This window comes from Passer domesticus, chromosome 2, assembly GCF_036417665.1.
Source record: "Passer domesticus isolate bPasDom1 chromosome 2, bPasDom1.hap1, whole genome shotgun sequence".
NCBI classification, from domain to species: Eukaryota; Metazoa; Chordata; class Aves; order Passeriformes; family Passeridae; genus Passer; species Passer domesticus.
In genome coordinates, this window is record NC_087475.1 from 117,405,340 (window position 1) to 117,425,707 (window position 20,368).

The 20,368-nt window shown below is 39.6% G+C and overlaps 1 protein-coding gene and 1 long non-coding RNA gene across 3 annotated transcripts in view; one reads left to right on the plus strand and one right to left on the minus strand.

Annotated features, from left to right (window-relative positions):
• Window positions 1-539: 539 nt before the first annotated feature.
• ROBO2 (roundabout guidance receptor 2) overlaps window positions 540-20,368 on the plus strand; it is a 1,014,282-nt gene continuing 994,453 nt past the window's right edge. Inside the window, exons 1-2 of one of the 2 annotated variants that reach the window (XM_064410930.1) lie at window positions 540-860; window positions 14,464-14,580. In XM_064410930.1, coding sequence (XP_064267000.1) covers window positions 14,478-14,580 — 103 coding nt within the window. In that variant the 5' untranslated portion in view covers window positions 540-860; window positions 14,464-14,477. Of the gene's footprint in view, window positions 861-10,058; window positions 10,187-14,463; window positions 14,581-20,368 lie in introns of those variants that run through there. The other variant, XM_064410932.1, reaches the window with a different exon arrangement.
• Window positions 3,904-8,615, minus strand: LOC135295623 (uncharacterized). Its single transcript, XR_010357754.1, has 4 exons — window positions 8,526-8,615; window positions 6,925-7,076; window positions 5,535-5,563; window positions 3,904-4,130 (listed from the first exon to the last, which is right to left on the minus strand). It is a non-coding gene; the product is annotated as an uncharacterized LOC135295623 (long non-coding RNA).

The following is a 20,368-nucleotide window of genomic DNA, read 5'->3' on the forward strand; positions in this document are numbered from 1 at the left end:
CTGCCTATGGCATCTGGGTTGGAATGAGATCATCTTTAAGTTCCCTTTCAACCCAAACTATTCTAAGATCCTCTTGATTCTACCATTAAACACAGGAAGGAAGGAGGAGGGAAAGAAGTGATCTGAAGAGGAAAGTTATCCCACAGGTTAAGTACATGCAGATGTGGATTCATACATGGGTCTGGCCCTATGTATGAAACATCAATCATTTCTTAACCTCTCTGTCCCAGTGTCCTCAGCTGCAGAATAAGGTTAATAATATTTACCAGCCAGTGGCAGTGGATCACTAATCTGTCAGAATGCATGCAATAAAGTATCATTTCTGTGTATTGGGGGATATCAGTGATGCTTCAGGCTCTCATGACGCGATCCCTATTTTCAGAGAGTGCTGGCAGGAACCACTTGGCACATTCCCAGGAGTAGGATAGCATGCCATCTTCAAAGGGTGGTACAAATTTACGATCGGAGCAGCTTGCCGGGTTTCCCATCCGCGGTTGGGCGGGCGGGGCTCTGGCCCGTGCGCGGGTGCCGGCTGCCGGGGCCGCTGTCCGCGGTGCTGGAGCTCCGGAGCCGCTCGGGCACGTTTCCCTCTAATTAAACTAACTCCTCCCTTCGCCTGCCGGAGCCCGTAGGAGCGGGGGCCTTCCCCTCGCTCTCCATCGCTCCCCCTTTTTTTTTTTTTCTTTTTTTTTTTTTTTCACCCCCTTTAGCAGAGCAAGTGAGCTTGCTCCGCCTGGGCTGTGCACGCTGCGCATCCCGGAGGCTTCGATTCCAGCGGGATCTGCCCCCGCCCTCCCCCGGCAAACTTCGGGCGCCTCCCGCGTCTCCCGGCACCGTGTTTCGGGGCTCCCACCGCCCAGGTAAGAGGGGAGAGGGCAGGAGCTGAGAGATTAGAAAGGGGGATGTGGGGCGGGATCCTGCGGTTTATCCCGAGCCGGGCCGGGGCTCACCCCGGGGGCGAGGGTGGGCGCGGCGGAGCATCCGCCCCTTTGGGAGCATCCCCCCCATTTCCCACCTCCATCCCCGCGCCGCCCCCCAGCCCCGGCTGCTCCCTCGGCTGGTGCCTCCCGCCAGGTAACTTCCCCAAGTTTGGCCGGGGATGGAGGTGGGGAAGCGGGAGAGGCGGTGGGCTCTGGGGGCGCGGAGCCCGAGGGAAGCGGGGATAACATCTTGTGAGGAGCTGCGCTGTGCTTCCAGCTGGGCTTGTCCTGGGAATCCTCGGAATCCTAACGCCAAAGCTAAGGGAGGAGTCAATAGAGTGCTGGCATGAAGAAAGAGCGCCGGAGTTTTGCTCATTTATCCTCCAATTTAATGCAACAAAATGCCAGCTATTTCAAATTAGAGCTAACAATGTACCAAGCAGTTCAGCTCATAAAAGGTATTGGAGTGCAGTATGTAAATTGGAAATTGCACACTTCCTTTATTAATTTGGAACTGGCATAATATATTGAATTTGGCTGAAGTTAATAATAAGAAAAAAGTTAGGCAAGAAAGATAGTTGTAATTAGCTTTGGGAGAAGTAATACAAATGCAAATGAGTGTGATGACACTTCATACAGACATGTTGCACCAAAGGAAACCCAAGCTGATGAATTTAAGCTCTGTGCAACCAAATCAGAAGGAGGCTTTTTTTTTTTCTTTCTCTTAGGTTTGGATGAGTGGAAATACGTCTACCACATACCCCTGTGTATAGATAAAACATTTGTGGTCAAGAAGGAATAGTAATACTTAATACTTAACATAGGCCTATAATCTTGCAAAAACAGGCTCTAACTTTTTAATCTTGGGTCAAGAATAGGCTGGGTACCAGCTGTAAATCCAGGGAAATAATTATCCTTCTAGCCTAAGGTATGGCCTCCTATTTAAAACTATTGATACTGGGTTACTGATTTCAGATTTAACCTGCATAAAATATAATTCATGAATTAAACTACTTGTGGAAAACCAACCATATTTTATTCCTAATGTCACAGAAATTAATGATGGAAACTAGTTTTGGAGTTACATGTTACTTGTAACATTTCAGGTACTTCATACCTGGTACACATTTCACTGTTTCTGTGGCATTTTTTTATACAGATGGATATAGCAAGTACATAGGTGGTTGTTTCTGGTCATTACACTTCTGTCAGCCAGAAGCACAGAGGCAAAATTGTTAAAAGTATTAATTCCCTTGCCTCATGTCTCCTGCTGGGCAGTGAGAAATAGGTGTTCTCTACTGCAGCTCAAATCTGGTGCAAGTTGGAGATGTTTACCTGCATCTTCCCATCCAAGGCTCCATCAGCAGTGTCAGTCAGAGAAATGACTGAATGATTAATTGAATGAGAGTGATTAATATGGGCTATTCAGGATATTCACCAGGCTGTTGCTGTAACTCACAGTTACAGTGGACATTCGGTTGACAGTCTCGCTAAAATTAATAACCCGTGTACCATTGTGGAAAGATCAAAACACCAGATGTAAAACTATTTTTTAGTTAATATGTAGAAATTGGGTGTAAATGTGTACTTTTCTTCTCTTAAATGACCTTTGCCTGTGTGCAGAGGACTGCCATGTGATCTGCATGTTGCTCAAGCTACTGGAGTTCTTACAGTGTAGTTATGGTGTACTGTTTCTCTGAGTAGTTATGAATTTCCATTGCACATTTTACTCTGGCTTCAGAATGAATTAAAAAATATCTGTTCTGATGTCAAGAGAGCTCTCAAAATCAACAGAAAACAGTATAAGTATATATGCTTTTACTAAAAGTCCCTTTATTCCAAAATTCCTAAATTAAGTATTTTGTAAACATTAGAATAAACATGAAAAAGAATCCCACCAATCCTATTTCTTAAAGAAACAATAAGGAAAAGAAATAACATTATGGATGAAAGCCACTTCTTGATATGTTTTTACTGAAATTTAGTTGGATTGATATTTCCAATGCAAATTTTTGTGCAGGTTCAAGTACTAGGTGGGCGTTATTACCTTCCTTTCTTCCTCCTTGACTTCTTGTTTGTGCTAAAATTAAGTTTCCCAACAGTGAGACGTCACCAGGCTTTTTCACAAGTAGCAATTGAAATCTCTTAACACGCCTACAAAGCTGAAAGCCAAGTCATCTATTTAAAGAGTGCTTTGAAGTGGTGCTTTTCTTTGTTGGTTATCTGGGCAATGGAGAGACAGTTTATCTGACACAAATTCCCTAGGAATATTTGGGTTTTTCTGTGGAATAACTGGTCTTAATGAATGTGGGGAATTGGCATCAGATTAAATCTTTATCCATGGTTCAGCTCAATGAAAAAAACTCAGGAGTGCCTTCAGCTCCAGGACTTTGTCTTTAAACATTGAATGTGGAGAACCTGTTACAAGGTCAGCTAGAAGTTATAAGCAACAATAAATGGCCACCTATGAGGCCTCTACTGATGAAACATTTTGTGAGAAAGACAAAGCAGTCTGCCCCTTTTGGAAGGAATAAAATCCCTGGAGCCCAAATACCTATATTTGAGTTTCACAATCACAATGTCTGGTCTCTGATCCCCTCCTAAGTGCATGTTTAGCTTGCTCTGAGGGAGAGAAAAGTCTTGGCAGAAAACAAAACAGAACTAGCCTTTATGAAAGACAGAAACAAGCTCTGTGGCTGCAATTGGAAAAGCATAACGTGGCATCGGGAGTTAAACTTAGCTGAAAGTGGAAAAATAATGGCAGTCTTTGTCCAAAAAATCCCCTCAGTCAAGGTGTCAAAATGAGATATTGCTTTTATTACACTATACTGATGCTCAGGCATTGATTTTTTCTTTTATCTGCTGGTCTGCTTCTCAATCAGCAGAATTTCTTCATCAGCTCTACCTTGCACCTCACAACTTCATGGGGTTTGACTGGGAGTCATGACTGGGCTTCTGGAAGGCAGCATGTCCTTGGCTGTGGGAAAAACAACATAAAATGCTATGTTGATTTTCACAGTATAATGTTTTCTTCTTTTCTAACCTGTTTTCAACCATGATTTGTAAAGTAGCTTTACTTTTTTTCATTGAGACAGCTTTCAAAACCCCGGGCCTCCAACAATGTTAGTTTTTCTTTTAAACAGAAGACAAAACTCCCAAAGCAATAAATCCAAGCTAATGGCTGCAGAAGCATTTCCTTCCCTCTTCACCCTGTAAACAAGAAATTTCTGTCACAGAAGTACACTCAGCTAGAGCCTAGAATCAGAGATATAAAATACTGAATGAACAATGGATGTAAGGTGGCACACTCTCAGGAAGCTTGGTCAAAATAAAGACCTCTTCAGGTCACAGGGGGTGAGTGTCTGCCCTTAAAGATAGGAATTTCTAGCTCTTGTGGAGCAGGTCTTTAAAATCACAAGATGCAACTTGTTAATTATAGGAAAGTTATTAAATAAATTTCTTGAGGGTTTTAAAATTTATTAGCCACTGTGCATTTTATCTTATGGAAGCCCAAACAGCTAAACTCTGGAGAGATCCTTTAAAAGATATGTAAGCATAAGTCCAATAAATATTAGAAACTGCTAGACTACTCTCAAAACAATTTTTGGTGAATTATGCACTCTCTGAATACATGAAGGTATGATTGCTTGTATGGGTGGAACATTGACTGTCTCATTCCCCTGGGATTTATGCCTACATAGATTTTGCATACTCAACAGGAAAAAAGCCCTAACCAACTGTTTCCATCTCACTCAAAAAATTAGGTGATCTTTTAACGTTTTCCATTCTTCACAGTTATTCTGCCCTGACTTGTTTTTTTCCAAGTCCATCAAAATTAGCTTGGTCAGGCAGGGGGATTTACAAGAACAACTGTGCCAGTGTTCCTTGTTAGTGGTAATAATGTAAAAATATGTAGTATATAGGCAGCACTGTAATTTAATAACTTATTAAATAATGATCAGATTTCTTAGCTATACTAGATGATGAAATACATTCACTGGAATGTATTCAATAGATCAACCTCCATCTAATTTAGTTTTTCTAAACAGTCCTGTAGAATATTACAAGCATCTGTAACTGTACAAAATAAAAAAAAAAAAAAGAGGAAAAAAAAGGTAGCAGGAAATAATTTGGAAACCCTGTGCATATGAAATAGCACAACTGGGATTTATTCATTTGTAGGTGGTTAGGAGAGGTGTCAGGCTTTGAAACTACTCAGATTTACCACCCTGCTTGTATGCAGATGCCCAGCTCAGCCTGGCATCTGCCATCCCTTAGTTGCTCTCCACAAAGACCTGCAAGACTGTTGGCTGCTGTGAAGACTGAATTATTGATTTCTGCAGCCCTGCTCCCATGTTGGAGGAGCTGGAACGTGGTGGTGCTCCTGCACTCCCTCAAGAACACGGGACTGCACAGTTCCTGAGCAAGTTCCAGCAGCAGTGCAGCATTCCCGTTTGTGCCTGAGGCATCCAGATATTTCAGAGTGGTTTCCAGTCATTAAATATACATTTGACACTCATACAGAGAGTCACTATACTTGCTTTTCTGATGGGGGCAGGGATTTTTTTTTTTCCCTCCTTGCTTTTTCTTGTTGAGTCAGAGCAAAGAGCTCACCTTTAAAATTCCCCTGCTAAATTCCAACACTGAAAAGAGAAAATTTGGGTTAGAGCTTGTTTGCTGAACCATGGTATCTGCCTTCACTCTTCTAAGCATCAGGCTAAAATATGTCAGCACAAGCACACTTGAACTGAGAAGTCCTCATGTTGCTTTGGTCACATTAGGGAGCTTGGAAGTCTTGCTTCCAGCCTCACCAGACCAAAATGCACTGGTGGAATGTCTCTGTTCTAATTTTGCTTCTCCATCCACCAAAAACAAAAGAGAAGAGGTGCTTTAGTCAAAATGTTTGAAATCCCAGAAGAAAATAAAAAGTTACATCAACCTCTGTGGGCTTCTGATGTCTGTTAGAGACAAACCAGACCACAGCAGCATGTTCAGGAGATGAAAGGTGGGCAAGTGGTACACAACTTCTTTTATTTATTCCTTTTTACAGAAGTTTATTTATCTAGTATAGTTCCTCTCTTTCTCCTTTAAAGTGTAACAGAATACATCTTAAACCTCACCATTTTCTAATGTAAATGTAGAGTGGGGAAAAGAGATCAGAATAATGAATGCTTCAATGAAGTGCAGATGTTTAAGCAGAGTATTATGCTCCTGCTCCTTTTTCTCTGCTATTTGTTTGTTGTGGATCCTCATTTTAGACATGAGTGTTTCTTACATGCTTTGGTGGGGGTTTTTTTGTTTTGTTTTGTTGTTTTTTTGGGTTTTGTTGGTTTTGTTTGTTTTTTTTTTTTTGTTCTAATCTTTCAATATTATGCTCCACATGTGTTTGAGATCAAAATAGTTATCATCTGAATTTAATTTAGTACACCTTTCTCATGATGGGCTGCTATTTCAGAGGGTACAATGCCACTATTAATCATCATAAAGAAAATGCAGGAAAACAGTCCAAAATACATGTCAGGTACTGCAAGGTGATGGATGCACAATAGATAGCCCCATTATTATCACTCAGTAACTTGAAAACTTTTGGTCCTCACATTTTCTCACTTTAAAACATCATTAACTTGTTCATGGGATCCAATACTTTTTGAAAAATGTATTACTCTCCTACTCTTTCCTCATCCTTCATCTGTATTGACAGAGCCAGTTATCTGAAATTTCTTAATGCATTGGAAGTTTACTTCTCAGTGTATGAGATAGCAAAGAAAACCAAAACAAATGGTTTTATGGAACAAAAGTCAATTCTATTGATTATGATATGTTAATGCAAAAGCAGAAGGTATGAGTGGTTGTAATTAGGGAACTTATGTTTATAAGTCACAGTTTTATTTACTCCTTTGTTCACTTTTGTGAATCAGAAAGACCTAAAGACTAAAATATCCATGTCAACTGAGTGTAGCTGATATACTTCTTCTTTTAGGATTGTTACAAAAGTTATACAAACCTAGTGAGATTGACCAGTGCAGCCCACAGATATTCCTCAGTCAGATCATTGACATGATCTAATCTAACCTTTTGGGAAGTAAATTGGTTGCAGTTTCTATAACCATCTTCTGCTCTCTGTAGTGATATGCCAATTCCTGTATCAGAGCCTATCTGAACAACAGGATGAAAAAATTTTAAAAGCTAAAGTAATGAAATAGAAAGTTTAAATATTGCTTTTTTAGTTGTAATATTTATATTACATCTAGCAGGGCTAAAATATTTAAACTTTCTATTGCAAAAGGAAGTTTTTTGGTTTTTTTTTTTTTTTTTATATTTTTGGAAATAAAACATTTTTAATTCTTAATGAAATTGCCTTGAAGGTGCATAGTGTTTCAGAAAAGTGAAATTGATAAGTTTCTACTCAAAAAAGAATGGAAAAAACTATCTTTGTAAAGGCACAGCTTAAAAACATATTTTCCTTCATTCAGGAACCATTAATTCAGACTTACAGTATGTCTGTAGGTAATTTTTATTTCTCCTAACAGTACATATGTTACTTTCTTTATAACATTAATCTGATGTTTAAAAAGTTCAATCTTAAAAATATTGCAACTCTTACATTTTTCACTTTAAATTTTAATCAGAGAGCATGGAAGGATCAATAGTTACTTAAACTTTGAATGGTTCTGAAAGCAAACCTGATTATAAGTTAGTGACTTAATGATTTAGTACGTTACTGAATAATCAATAACTGCTATCAGATGTTCCGAATCACTCTTACTAAATATGTTTTGGAAAGTTTGTAATTACACCACAGAAGTTTCAGGCAGGCATGCTGAACTGAAGAAGACATCATCAATGACACAGAGAGTGGATGAGTGAACCCTCAGCAAGTTTGCAGATGGCACCAATCTGAGGGGTGTGGGTGACACACCTGAAGGATGGGATGCCATCCAGAGGGACCTGGACAAGCCTGAGATTTGGTCCTTGGGAATCTCATGAGATTTAACAGACCAAGTCCAAGCTGCTGCACCTGGGTCAGGGCAGCCCCCAGCACCAATCCAGGCTGGGGATGGACAGATCCAGAGCAGTCCTGGGAGAAGGACCTGGGCGTGCTGGTGGGTGAGGGGCTGGACATGCCCTGGCCATTGGGAGCCCAGATCCCCCCGTGTGCTGGGCTCATCCAAAGCCCCGTGGGCAGCAGGGCAGGGAGGGGATTCTGCCCCTCTGCCCCGCTCTGCTGAGACCCCACCTGCAGGGCTGCATCCAGCTCTGGGCTCCCAGCACAGCAAGGACAGGGACCTGCTGGAGCCAGGCCAGAGCAGGCACCAAGGGGATCAGAGGGATGGAGCAGCTCTGCTGGGAGGAAAGGCTGAGAGAACTGGGATTGTTCAGCCTGGAACAGAGAAGGCTCTGGGGTGACCTAATTGTGGCCCTTCAGTACCTGAAGGGAGCCTACAGCAAAGATGGAGAGAGTCTATTTAGAAGGGTCTAGAGTGACAGGACAAGGGGGAATGATGTTGAAATGACAGAGAGTAGGTTTATGTCAGATATTAGAAAGAAGTTCTTTGCTGTGAGGTTGTTGTGGCACTGGCACAGGAAAAGCTGTGGCTGCCCCACCCTTGGAAGTCTTCAAGGCCAGGCTGGATGGAGAGCTGAGCAACCTGGTCTGGTGGAAGGTGTCCCTGCCCTTTGCAGGTCCCTTCAAACTCAAACCATTCTAAGGTTCTGTGATTCCATGATTTGCAGAGGCCCCTGTTCTGATCTCACAAGAATCTGTGTTCCAGCAATGGATTTGCCATCTCAGTTGAGCCATGGCTGCCTCCAGGCTGGCAGATATCCTATGTTATCTGTTCAGCTCAGGGTGGAAGCTCATGGCTGCTCACTTGTGTGCACAAAGACGGTGTCTGGCAGCTTGGAGTGAGGAGCAGGAGTGCTTTGGCCCAGCGAGGGCAGCACTAAAAACCTCTGGTGTGGTATGGACCTTGTTTTGCTGCTCTTGTGTTGCATCTGGATTTAAACAGGCAAAACAATCCTGATACTGCAGGGAAGTCCTCATCAGATAGTATCTGGTTCCACAGATGGCTCTCTGAGGGACTTTGCATTCATAATGTCTTTGGTAATGCACTAACAGAAATGAGGTTAAAAAATACAGTCTTTGTAACAGGCAAAGTAAGACATGAGTGATAAATTCAATTATTTTAAATGCATCAGACCAGGTTCTGATTTCAGTTCCATGGATATAAACAGCCCTGCTGGTATCATAGACTTTTGTGCATGCAAGGAAGGTCAGAGTCTTGTCTCAGGGATGTAAAAATGCATCCACTTTATAATCTGTATTATTAAAGTTTACCCTGTCCTTGTACTTTCATTAGACATCAATATTCCAAATATTTATAGGATATTTTGTGGGTTTGGTGATCTTTTATCAGTATTTTGGAGTTTGATTCTCTCCCTTCCCTTTTTTTTTCCTTTGCCTGGCAGCATAATTTGAAACATTTAATGTTCCTGCTAAAACTCCTGTATCATGTTGCCATTTCAGAGAGATCCAGCTGATATGTGAGGCTGGCTTTATTAACAATGGCCAGAGAAGCCATTTATCCCTTCCTACTATCTATGCCTGATATTTCATAGGTGCTGTTTGGAGAGGAAAACTGTTTTTTAAATATAGTTAAGTGGCTAAATTCTACTTCATCTGCAATGGTAACTTCCACTTTTATGAGGCAAGTGACATGCCCATGATTTTCCAGGAAGCTGGTGTATTTTTTTTGTCATTTGCTAAAGATTTATGAAGTGTATGCTTGCACAGAATAAATATTTTTTAAAATATATAGCTTTGTAGAGAAACTTACAAATTAATTATACTAAAAAGGATACTTGAATCTACATAGTTGATATACTCAGTGATTCAAACAAGACAAAAGACCATAAAATAATCCAGGCAGTAACAGGAAGAAAGCAAAATACATGAAAGTTGTTGCCACCCACAAATCAAATTCTGCAAAGCCTATGGATTTTAATGGATTGTGCCATTTAGATGGCAACAAATCTCTGGAAATGCAGCTGAAAGCCTCCCAGCTTTTCATGCCAACACTACTTCAGCAGAAGTCTCATCTAAAACAAACTTTGGACTTTGTTAGAGTCCTTCATATGACAGATTTATGCATGTTCCCTGATTTCCTGCCAACTGACTGCACCTGGTTCACTCTAAATTAGTTGCTGTTAATTGTCAATAAATGTGAAGAAGGTCCTCATGCTATTTTCTCTTGGCTGTGAAGCTGGTGAGTCTCATGGCTCTTTATATGCTAAAGTTATATATGCAGGCTTAGAGAAGTAATAGCGATAAAAAGAGTAAAATAGAGATTAGTGGTAGCTGGTTTATTATTGTTTTCCCCATGTGTATTTTAGTGCTGGATATGTGTGAGCACAGCTGCATTAAGGTTGAGATGTTATTTAATTCAGCTGACTCCTGGCTGGATGGGCTATAAAGGGTGTGGGAGAGGGACTGGGCTTTTTCCTGCTTGTGCAGGTAGAGTTGTTGGTTCAGGAGTGACGGAAGATTTACAGGTAAGTTTTTATTTCCCTCTTAGTATAGTGTATCTTTTTTTCTCTTGTAGCAGCTTTGGAGGGTAACATAAAAAATAGATTTTTCTCTGTGGAGTTAGAGTAATTAATAAATTGGTTTTATCCTTTAGGAGGATGTGGTTTGTGTATCTCTTAGCTTTCTTTCAGTAGGCCTGTATTTTTGCTGTAAAAATTATTTTTTTATAATTGTAATTTCTGTTTACCTCTTTACAAGCTAACTAAAGGAAGGGTGAAAAAAGAGAATATTTTTCCTCCTTCTGCCTCTCTAGACCTGTTGCACCTGCTGTTCCTATTGATTTGACATACTTATGGCTTGCTTCTGTCCTTAGTATTTTATTCTTGTATTCGAGGGGCTGAAGCAGCACTAGTGTAAACCCAAATGCTGTAAAGGTTAATTACAGACTTGCTAGTTAAGCCTTTTTACTGTAATGTACTTCTCTGTTAGAAGAAGTGTTCTTTAATTTAAAAATGTGTTTGTCTGAGATAAACCTGTTTGCCTGCACCTGTGTGAAAAGTGAGACTCAGGAGTCAGAGGGGATTAATGGTTTTGAATCCGAGGCTGTTTTCTGCTGCTATAATGAAAGTTTCCTGTTGAATTTTCCTTGGGAAATGGAAGAGCTAGTTTGAACTTTCAATTACATATTTGTCTGTTGCGGTTCTTTGCTTCTTTCCCTCTACAAATTATCTCATAGAAGACAAGAAATATGGCAGGAATAATTTATTTAAGGCTTAGAGTTGCTCCCTCTCTTTGGAGTTTTGTGCTGTTGCGCAGCTTTCACCAGTCCCTGCAGCCTCTTCTGCCTCACTTTTTCTTTTAGGGATGGTTTCTATGTTGTGAAGAAAGTGGTTCTTAGATGCAAAATGAAACCTTACAGTTTTTGCTTCTTTTGTTCTTAATTGGAATACTATGGATATGGTGTCTAGGTTTCCTTTTAGTAAGGTGGCTGTTTTCCTCTGTCTACTAGTTATGAACTTTCAAGCTAAAAAAAGCTTTTCTAAAAGTTAAGTGTCTCCTGGTGAGGTTCTGATGTAATCTCAGAATGGTTTGTGTTGGAAGAGACCTTAAAGATCATTTGGTTCCAACATCTCTGTGCCATGGGCAGGAACACTTTCCACCAGACCAGGCTGCTCAGAGCACCATCCAAGCTGGCCTTGAAGACTCCCAGGGATGGGGCAGCCACAGCTTCTCTGGGCAACCTGTGCCAGGGCATTACAAGCCTCACAGTGAAGAATTTATTCTTAATATCTAATCTCAACCTACTCTCTTACAGTCTTACATTCCCCCTTGTTCTATCCCTACATGCCCTTGGAAAAAGTCTTTGGGGATCTTAATGCTTTCTTAGTTGTAATATTTATATTACAGCTAGCAGGGCTGTAGATACAAATGCCAGCTTTTTGTGGAAATCTAGCTTTCTGTAGACACAGTCAAAACAAAAAATTATCTCGGACTTTTTAATTAATTGTAAAGTAGGTAAATAACTAATTGAATACCATCTGTTTGCTTGGGCTGAGCATCAAGAATGTGTCTGCTAGTTTGAGGAAAGAATATTCATGAAGCAGAATATCTCTTTTTCAAGATACTGATTTTACAAAACTGTTTCTATGACCTTGCAGTGCTAATGTGCATATATTTTAGGACATTTATTTGTATTTATTGTTCTATATTTTTGCTTTGTAATTCCTAATTTCAGTTGTTTGCTTCTCCTTTCCTGTGGGGGTTAAATAGTCCAAAAAAAGGCAAGGCCAAAACAAACAAAGCTTTTTAGTATCCTTTTCTTTCTTCCCTCCCTGTGCCTGAGAGGGGACAGAAAGGAGCTGTATGTGCTGGCTGGGGAGGGCACTCTTTTGGTGAAATAACAGCAGCTCTAGGGGACCTCAAGCTCTTCACAAGAAAATCGAGGTGTTTGCAACAATGGAGAGGTTCCTCTGTGCAAAAGGGTTACCTTCCACAACCAGTTTTGAAGCAAAAAGCAATTTTTATTCTGAACAGCTACAGGAAGTGCCTGGGCAGGTGGTTAGAGTGCTGATTTAAATGAAAGACTGAGGGTCACAACAAATAGGAAAAATTACCCCTTCCTTCCCTTTAACCACTCAACCAAAACTCCCTCTTGCAGAAGCTTCCCCTGCCTCCTTTCCCTCTATAGGTGGGGGTAGGTGAGAGAAGGAGAAAATAAAGTGTCGTATTCTTACATGTCTGCTTTTGTAGTCCCCCTTAGGTTTTTATTCTGTAAATAATACTGTGGTTTTAAGTTGCATGAAGCAGAGATATTTTTCACTAGAGATTATAGATCAGAATTGAGAATTATGGATTGTAATTTCAGTTGACAATTTTGTTATGGATGGGTGCTGCATCCATGGGTTTAGAAATTAGGGGTTTTTTAAAATAAAAATTACTGCAATAGCAACATTAAAAGTATGCTTAATCAGTCAATATGTAAACATACCCTTCTGTTAGTTTGTTTTCCCTGGATTTTTTTCCAAGTTGTTTTTATTTTTTAATTGTTCTGTTCACAAAAGAATTAGAGCTCTTTGTAGGAAAAAAAACCACAAGAAGTTTTTACAATACCACATTTTTAAAAACTTCTTATTGCTGCAAGATTTTCCACATTGGATAAATTTCCCAAATATTCATATAGCAATTTCTGGGATAGCTGCCTATGCTTTGGACTAGAAATTAAATTCTATTTTTTCCAGCCAGTCCTGTGTAATTGGTACAGTTCTGACAAATCAGTATTTGATTAAACAGATCTTCTGAAGGAGCAGATCTGAGTCAGAGTGCTATAAGAGGAGGTGTGGTGTGGAATAATAAATAAGTAAATGTTGTCAATGAAAGTTGCAGTGTTTGTGAGGGTGCTAGGATGAGGGAAGGGATGAATCTGACTCCATGTTCTCGGAAGGCTGATGTATTATATTATGATATTGTATTATATTAAAAGAATGCTATACTAAAACTATACTAAACTATAGGAAAAAGGATACATCAGAAGGCTTAACAAGAATTAATAATAAAAACCTGTGACTGACTCCTCAGAGTCTGACATGGCTGGCTGTGATTGGTCATTAAGAAAACACAATTCACATGGAACTGATCAAAGATGCACCTGTTGGTAAACAGTGTCCAGACCACACCACAAAGCAGCAAACACAGGAGAAGAGAATCAGATAATTGTTATTTACATTCTTTTCTGAGGCTTCTCAGCTTCCCAGGAGAAGAAATCCTGGCAAAGGGATTTTCAGAAAATATCACAGTGACAGAAAGTGATGATGCCCAGAGAAGCTGTGGCTGCCCAATCCCTGGATGTTTTCAAGGCCAGGCTGGATGGAGCTCTGAGCAAACTGGTCTAGAGGGAAGTGTCCCTGCCCATGGCAGGGCGTTGGAAAGAGATGAGCTTTAAAACATCTTCCAACTCAAATAATTCTATAATATGAAAAATATGGTGACTGGAAGATTTACTTGGTCCCTGAAAGCCCACAATGAGAAGCAACTGCTGACCCATCTCAATGTTTTAAAACCCAAAATTAAAAAAAAAAATAAAAAATCAAGTTTTAAATTAATTGACGGGCTTTGCCTTAGGAAGTTTTCTATATTATACAATAAGACTTCTAGGAGACTCAGTGAAGTGCTGCTTCTTCAAGTCTTTTAAGACTGGGTGGATCTGGGTGTTGTGGTGTGTGTGTGGGTTTTTGGTTTCTTTTTTTTTTTTTGTGAAGCTCAGGCTTTCTGTATGAAAGCAAAATTCAAGCATTTTCAAAGCAGCTTATTTTGATTTTGTAGTGGCCTATGAGGTGACAGTCTTGAGCAAACAGTCAGGGAGATTCTGAATGAAAAAGCATTTTTGCCAGTGAGTATTTATTAAAGTAGAGTTATAGATGTGTACTGAGGAAATTTATGGGAGCTTTTTGCTTTCCTTCACCCAAAGGTATATTTCCCAAGAGTTATAACTGAAGCATTCAATAATATTTCTTTGTATAGCATCCAATAATGCAATGGCTGGAAGACAAGGAAGTGGCAGAGTAGCAGGGACGATGCTCTGGATATTGGCAGTGATTCTGATGCTGTGGGGTCACCAGATCAGTGGACAAGGGCAAGGTAAGTGAAGATCATTTTCTGCAGTTTGCTATTGGCATGGTATTGCATAGCACTGGTTAGAGAAAGAAGGCTGTATGATCAAGGGCTGAACTTCTGTGAACAGCTGACAAGAAATAAGGGTATAAAAATCTGAAGGACTTCAGTTGAGAAGTATAATTCTGTTTGGAAAATGATGTCTTGGTGCCTTCAGGGATTATCCAGGTGCTTGAATCTGTTTTCATGTGCTCAGTGATTGAAGTGTGCCTTGAAATAAATCTTCCCTTTGTATCTGTTGTTGGCTCTCTAGGTGTGGAGAAGTAGCTGTTTAAGAGATTATAGACATGGATACTTTGTGTTGTTTGGCTGTGATATCTGCAATATTCAGAAAGGCTTTTGTGGCCATGCTATAAATAATTTCTCTGTTGTTTTCCTGCCTCACTCACTGATGGTAGAGCATAATAACAGCTGTAGGGATGCAGACAGGCAAAAGAAAATGTCTTCTTAGGTTTTCAATTTAGAAAAAATGAAGCATTATTGAAGCATTGTTTCTGATCTGAGAGCTGCTAACAAGAGAGGTAAAACCAGGCTATTGTACTTTGTAATATACGTTTAGAATAAAAGATGTTTGTGTGTTGTGTCAAACTGGGAAAGGGAAAAAAGTCATTCTGAGGCACTGAAATTAAAGGGAAGTGTATAGGCATTCCTTTTTGAGGAATTCCTTTATCAGGCCTTCAGGACATACATGTTACTTGCAGGCTGAGATTTCCACATCCTTAATTTAGTCCTCAAGTGTGGAAAATGCTGTATGTTTTTTGCTAGAGCCTCTCTGTTCTCTGGCTACAAGCATGATGCTGGTCAGTGTGTGCAGCCTGTGCTGGGTCCATTTCCTCAGGCAGTTTGGGATACAGGAAGAGTTCTTGGCTGTTGGAAGGATAATGGTGTTCACTCTTGCTTGGTGCAGTTCTAGAGGTAGGAATTGGATGTAAACTGTGCACTGCAGTTCTGCTGGAAACTTCTGTGGCATTTCTGTGTGTTGCCTCCACAGATCCTGGCAGCCTTTCTAGGACTTTAGCAGGAAAGTGTCATGAGTGTTTTTGCATGTAGTAACCAGCTTTTCTGTGATATAAATTGGATTTGTACAAAAAGGGATGTTGCTTTTCTAAAGTTCCATTTTGACATTGTGATCATTGAATTGGAATGTATGTATTTGATGTATTTGAGGACTGGCTATTTTGTGGTATTGTGCTAAAATGTGATGGGTATGGTAAATTTTTCAGTTTTATGAAATGCTGGTGAATGGCATTGGAAAGAAACACAGATACAGCATCTTGAGTTTGTTTTCAAAGTGGGTGATGTGAGGGCACCTGTACTGGGAAATAGTCTTTATGTGGCTCTAAACTCTCTGTGGGTTTCTGGCTGATAACAAGATAGCCTTGATCTGTGAGCTGACCTTTAGTCATGTAGTTCTATGTGTTTCTGTTTTCTAATAATTACCAAATTTTAACTATCAAATTCTAGAAAAATTAAACTACTATGACAAAACTCTAGGATGCAAAATATCTTCCTAAAATTAGGAGTAACCCTTAGTGGAAAGGAATTATGGACCCTGATAGTGTTATTTTGCTTTGATTTTAAATAACTTTATTAAGTTGTAATCCAGCTTTTGAATATTAAGTACCTCTAAGCATGTCTAGTATAATAAAACTGGCTGTGTTTCAGTCTTTGTAGACTTTGTACTCTACTCTGATAGAAGTACAGTGTAGACTTTTGAGTATACATTTACAGCAACTGCTGTGCATGGCTTGAACCTTCACTTGAGAAATGTGAACTTTTAATGGCAATAAAATAGTAAATTATAAACAAGGAACAAGTATTTTTTGGCATAATTACATGCACATGGTATTTAAAAATTGCAAAAGCTAGGTTTCTGGGCATATCTGTAATTTTAATGTGAGTTTCTGTTAACGCTTTATTTTTCTAAAGTAAAAAGTAAAGCCCTTTGGGCATGCCTTGGAGGAACCTGAGAAATATAATATGATTAATTTGAGTAAAATTTGTATTAATTATAAATTTTGGTTATTTGGTATGTATCAGGACAATAAAATGAAGAAATAGTGATTCTGTATCTGGGCATAGAACCAAAAGTGTTTAAAAGCCATATGGCTGCATTTAAAGAAAACAGCTTCTGAGTCACATAACTTCAGTGTGAGTGGGTTGCTATGGAAGTTAGAAAGAAATCAACATTTGTTCCACTTCCATTTCCAATCAGAATAGTAAACTTAAATTGAAAATCCTTTGTTTTTCAACAGCTCTTTCTATCTGTCTCTTTTTACACATTAACCCAAGAATTCTCAGGTTTTTGTAGTCCATGGGGCTGCATATTCCTCTATTCATGTGTAAGTTAGGACTAGATACTTTAGTCCACCCAGTGTAAGTGTCCAGTAGAGACTGGAGTAAGGATGAAACGGTTTTAATTTATTTTGCACTTTATTACAACAGACAGATGTGTAGTTTTTAGCATTTTGCATTCATTCTGCTTTTCTCACTTACCTGAATAGTGCAGATTTACTCCTCTGTCTTCAGAGAAGTAAGTATATTTTAGCCGATATTTTGTACACATAAGTAAATTTGGAAGAATATGTATTTCTAACATTGAGCCCTGAGTAATTTGAAGAGTATTTTGAAACAGACTTGTTTTTCTTGGTAAACTTAGAAATCACATATCTGGAAGTCTGAAGTTACTTTAACAATAAGCAGGCAATTACTGTTCAGTGATATCCACAAATAGTGTTAGTATTGATATTTAAGACAGAAGATGAATAAGGAGTCCTGGAATCTAATAATGTTCAGACTTGTAAAAGAAGGGAATATTGTTTAATACCTGGAATTTCAGCATTGTAGAGGTGAAGCAGGTGCTCTCTTTGAAGCTCCAGAGATGCTGGATAAAACAGTGTCTGCTCTCTGAAGTACACAGCAGTAGTGCTGGTGTTCTTGGAGGCATGCTTCCTGCCCAAGATGTGCCTTTCAAATATATTTTTTTTTACAGAGCTGTCAGGGTACAGTGTTGACAGGTGGTTTTATTTAATGATCAAGCATAAAGGCTGTGCAATGTGCTGCAGCCAAGAGTCTTCAGAGCTCAAACAATGTGCTAGAAAGCAGTGGGTGGTGCTGGCTGGCCAAACTCTGACCCTCTGCCTGCAGGAACTTTTCTCCCCCAACAGAGGCCTAATGGGGTAAAAGCACCTTAACTTTTGAATTTCAACAGTGTTGTAAGTATGTAATGGTTTTGGTTTCTTTTTTGCATTTTGTAACTTTAATTGATGATAAAGCAGGCAGCGCCATTATGGCTAACTTGGAATGTACAGGGGTAAATATCAATGTGCCTTCAGAAACAGAGAAAGGGAGTTTTTGCTGGACTTCAGAGTCATAAGGTGGGTGCTTATAGCTGAGGACAAGCATTCAAACTGCCTCAATTTCACCTTTTGTCTGTGTTGCTGACAAAGCCCAAATGTTCCTCAAAACATACTCCAAAACAACGAAGTCTTCTCTCAGTCCTGAGATTACTGTGGTTTTCTACTGTGGGAAGGAAGGCAGATTGAGGATACCTAAGATTTCTTCCCAAACCCACCCTTAGTGATGTGTTTTGGTTATGAAGACTGAGCTGTGGTGTCTATTTCCAAGCACTGCACTTTGCTGTGGGCTAGAGCAGCTGTGTGTCAGTATCTTTCTCTAGCTCAGCTAGTACTTTGTATATATGGAGTGTGTATGTGTGCACATGTACAGTTTTATGGCACTAAATGACTGGCAGTGATTTTGGCTTTAAAAAAATGTAAAACCAGGGAAACAAAACCTGTGTGTAGAAATCGAGAGTCTTGGTTCCAAATTTCACTGTTCGGCTAACCCTGAAGTGGTACATGGGTGCTGTGGTGCCATGATTTGCATTCAGCACTGCCAAGTGCATGTGTGTAACATGGCTTGTGACTCCCTGTGGGACAAGGGAGACATGGAGACATGTGACATGTTGATATGGAGAGGGATCCAGGTGGCACTGCTGCCTCAGGGGTGCTGCCCACACCAGCCTTGTGCACACCCAGCTCCCAGGACACCCAGCCCACGCAGAGCCTGTGGCATAGCCCAGCAGGATAGGGTGGGTTTTCAAGCTCAGAGGAAGAAAGTTGAGATCTGTTCTGGGTGTCTGATGTGAGTTGATTGCAAGTTGTTGTTTTAATGATAACTTCTCCTATCTGAAAATCAGTCCTCTTACATCAGTCTTTCAAACTCACCTTTAAATAAATGATTGTGCAAAGCTGCAGGTAATGTATTAATTACAAGACCTGTGCTTGGATCCAGTTCTAGATTAAACCAGGTGACTAGCTTAAACAGTCTTTGCTTGTGAAGCACCACCTGTTATAAATTCAGGGATACAGTAAGAATAATTTGGCATAGGACAACCAAAGCTCTCCAGGCACGTTGTGTTTTTGTGTAACATTTCAGTTATTCCTTCTGTCTTGGTGCTTCCTCACTGTGGAATTCTAGTGGGTATTTAAGTGATGAAGAAGCTACGTAATGATGGGGCTAGACCTGTGCTTGTATCCTCACTGTAGGTGGGTGGTGAAGGCTCTTGGAGACATTTGAGTGAGTTTTTGGAAACAACAAACCCAAAACAACAAATTCTTTTTGTTCTTGAGGTCAAGATGTACCGTGCTGGAAATGTGTGTGAGTGATACACCTAAAACTCATTTTTCTCACTTCTGCTTATGCAAATTGGATGCTGTAGGTGGAAAGGTGGTTTGTATATACACCTATGCATGATAAAAATAAAAAAAAAGTTTAACTGCAAACTCTTGTTTTTGGTTCAGCAGCCTGTATTGGAGCTTTGGTAAAAGAAACATTAGCCTTAATGCAAAGTGACTCCTGCTTGTCTCATGATCATGTTTCAAAATACATTTGAAAGCACAGTATCAGCATGTACCTTTACCCTATCAAAGTACCAGTAGTTTTTTATAGCAATTGAACAAGATTTAGTACTTAACCTTTCTCTCTTGTACATTATGCAGCTTTGCTAATGGATAGCAACACTGCATTTTGAAGGGAGGATTTGTTTTGTTTTTAATGGAATGGTTAATAGTAGCCCCTTGAAAATTGGCAAGTAGCTTTAAAAAAAAAAAAGAAAAAAAGGCTGTTAACCAATAATATATTACCTTTTCCTAAAAGAGGTCTTCATTTGTTGAGGCAGCACCCTGGAAAAGAAACTAGGAGAGTCTTTCTTTAAGGTATTCTCACCCCAGGTACTGGCTAATGGAAAAGTGAAATCTGAAAAAAGGCAGCTGCACACACCACCTTGTAATGCAGCCAAACTTCTGCATGAGCTGTGGAATTTCAATTTGATCACAAAGCATTTTTTGCTTGCAATCAATTATATTTCCATTTGTCATAAATCCTTCTTGCAGGCAAAGACACTGCACAGTTAATGAAACCTACAGATATTGCGTTTTCTTTAGAATTAATCTTCATGGACTTTCACAAAAAATACAAGTTATTAAGCATGCAGACATTGCTCTTCGTGGCCAATAATAAGAAAATACTTAGTGTCTTGCCTATTTCAGAGAGATCCAAGGTAACTCAAGCAACAAACAATTAAATATAAGACATCATCATTATAGATTCTACTACAATGTAATTCTCAAATCATACAACAAAAGCTTTAAGCTACTTTTAGCTTTAAGTACAGGAGGATATAACTTGAGTAAAATAGCTATTACTAATGAGGAAGTAGAAAATTTGTGGTGATAGTGTTAAGTAGCCCAGC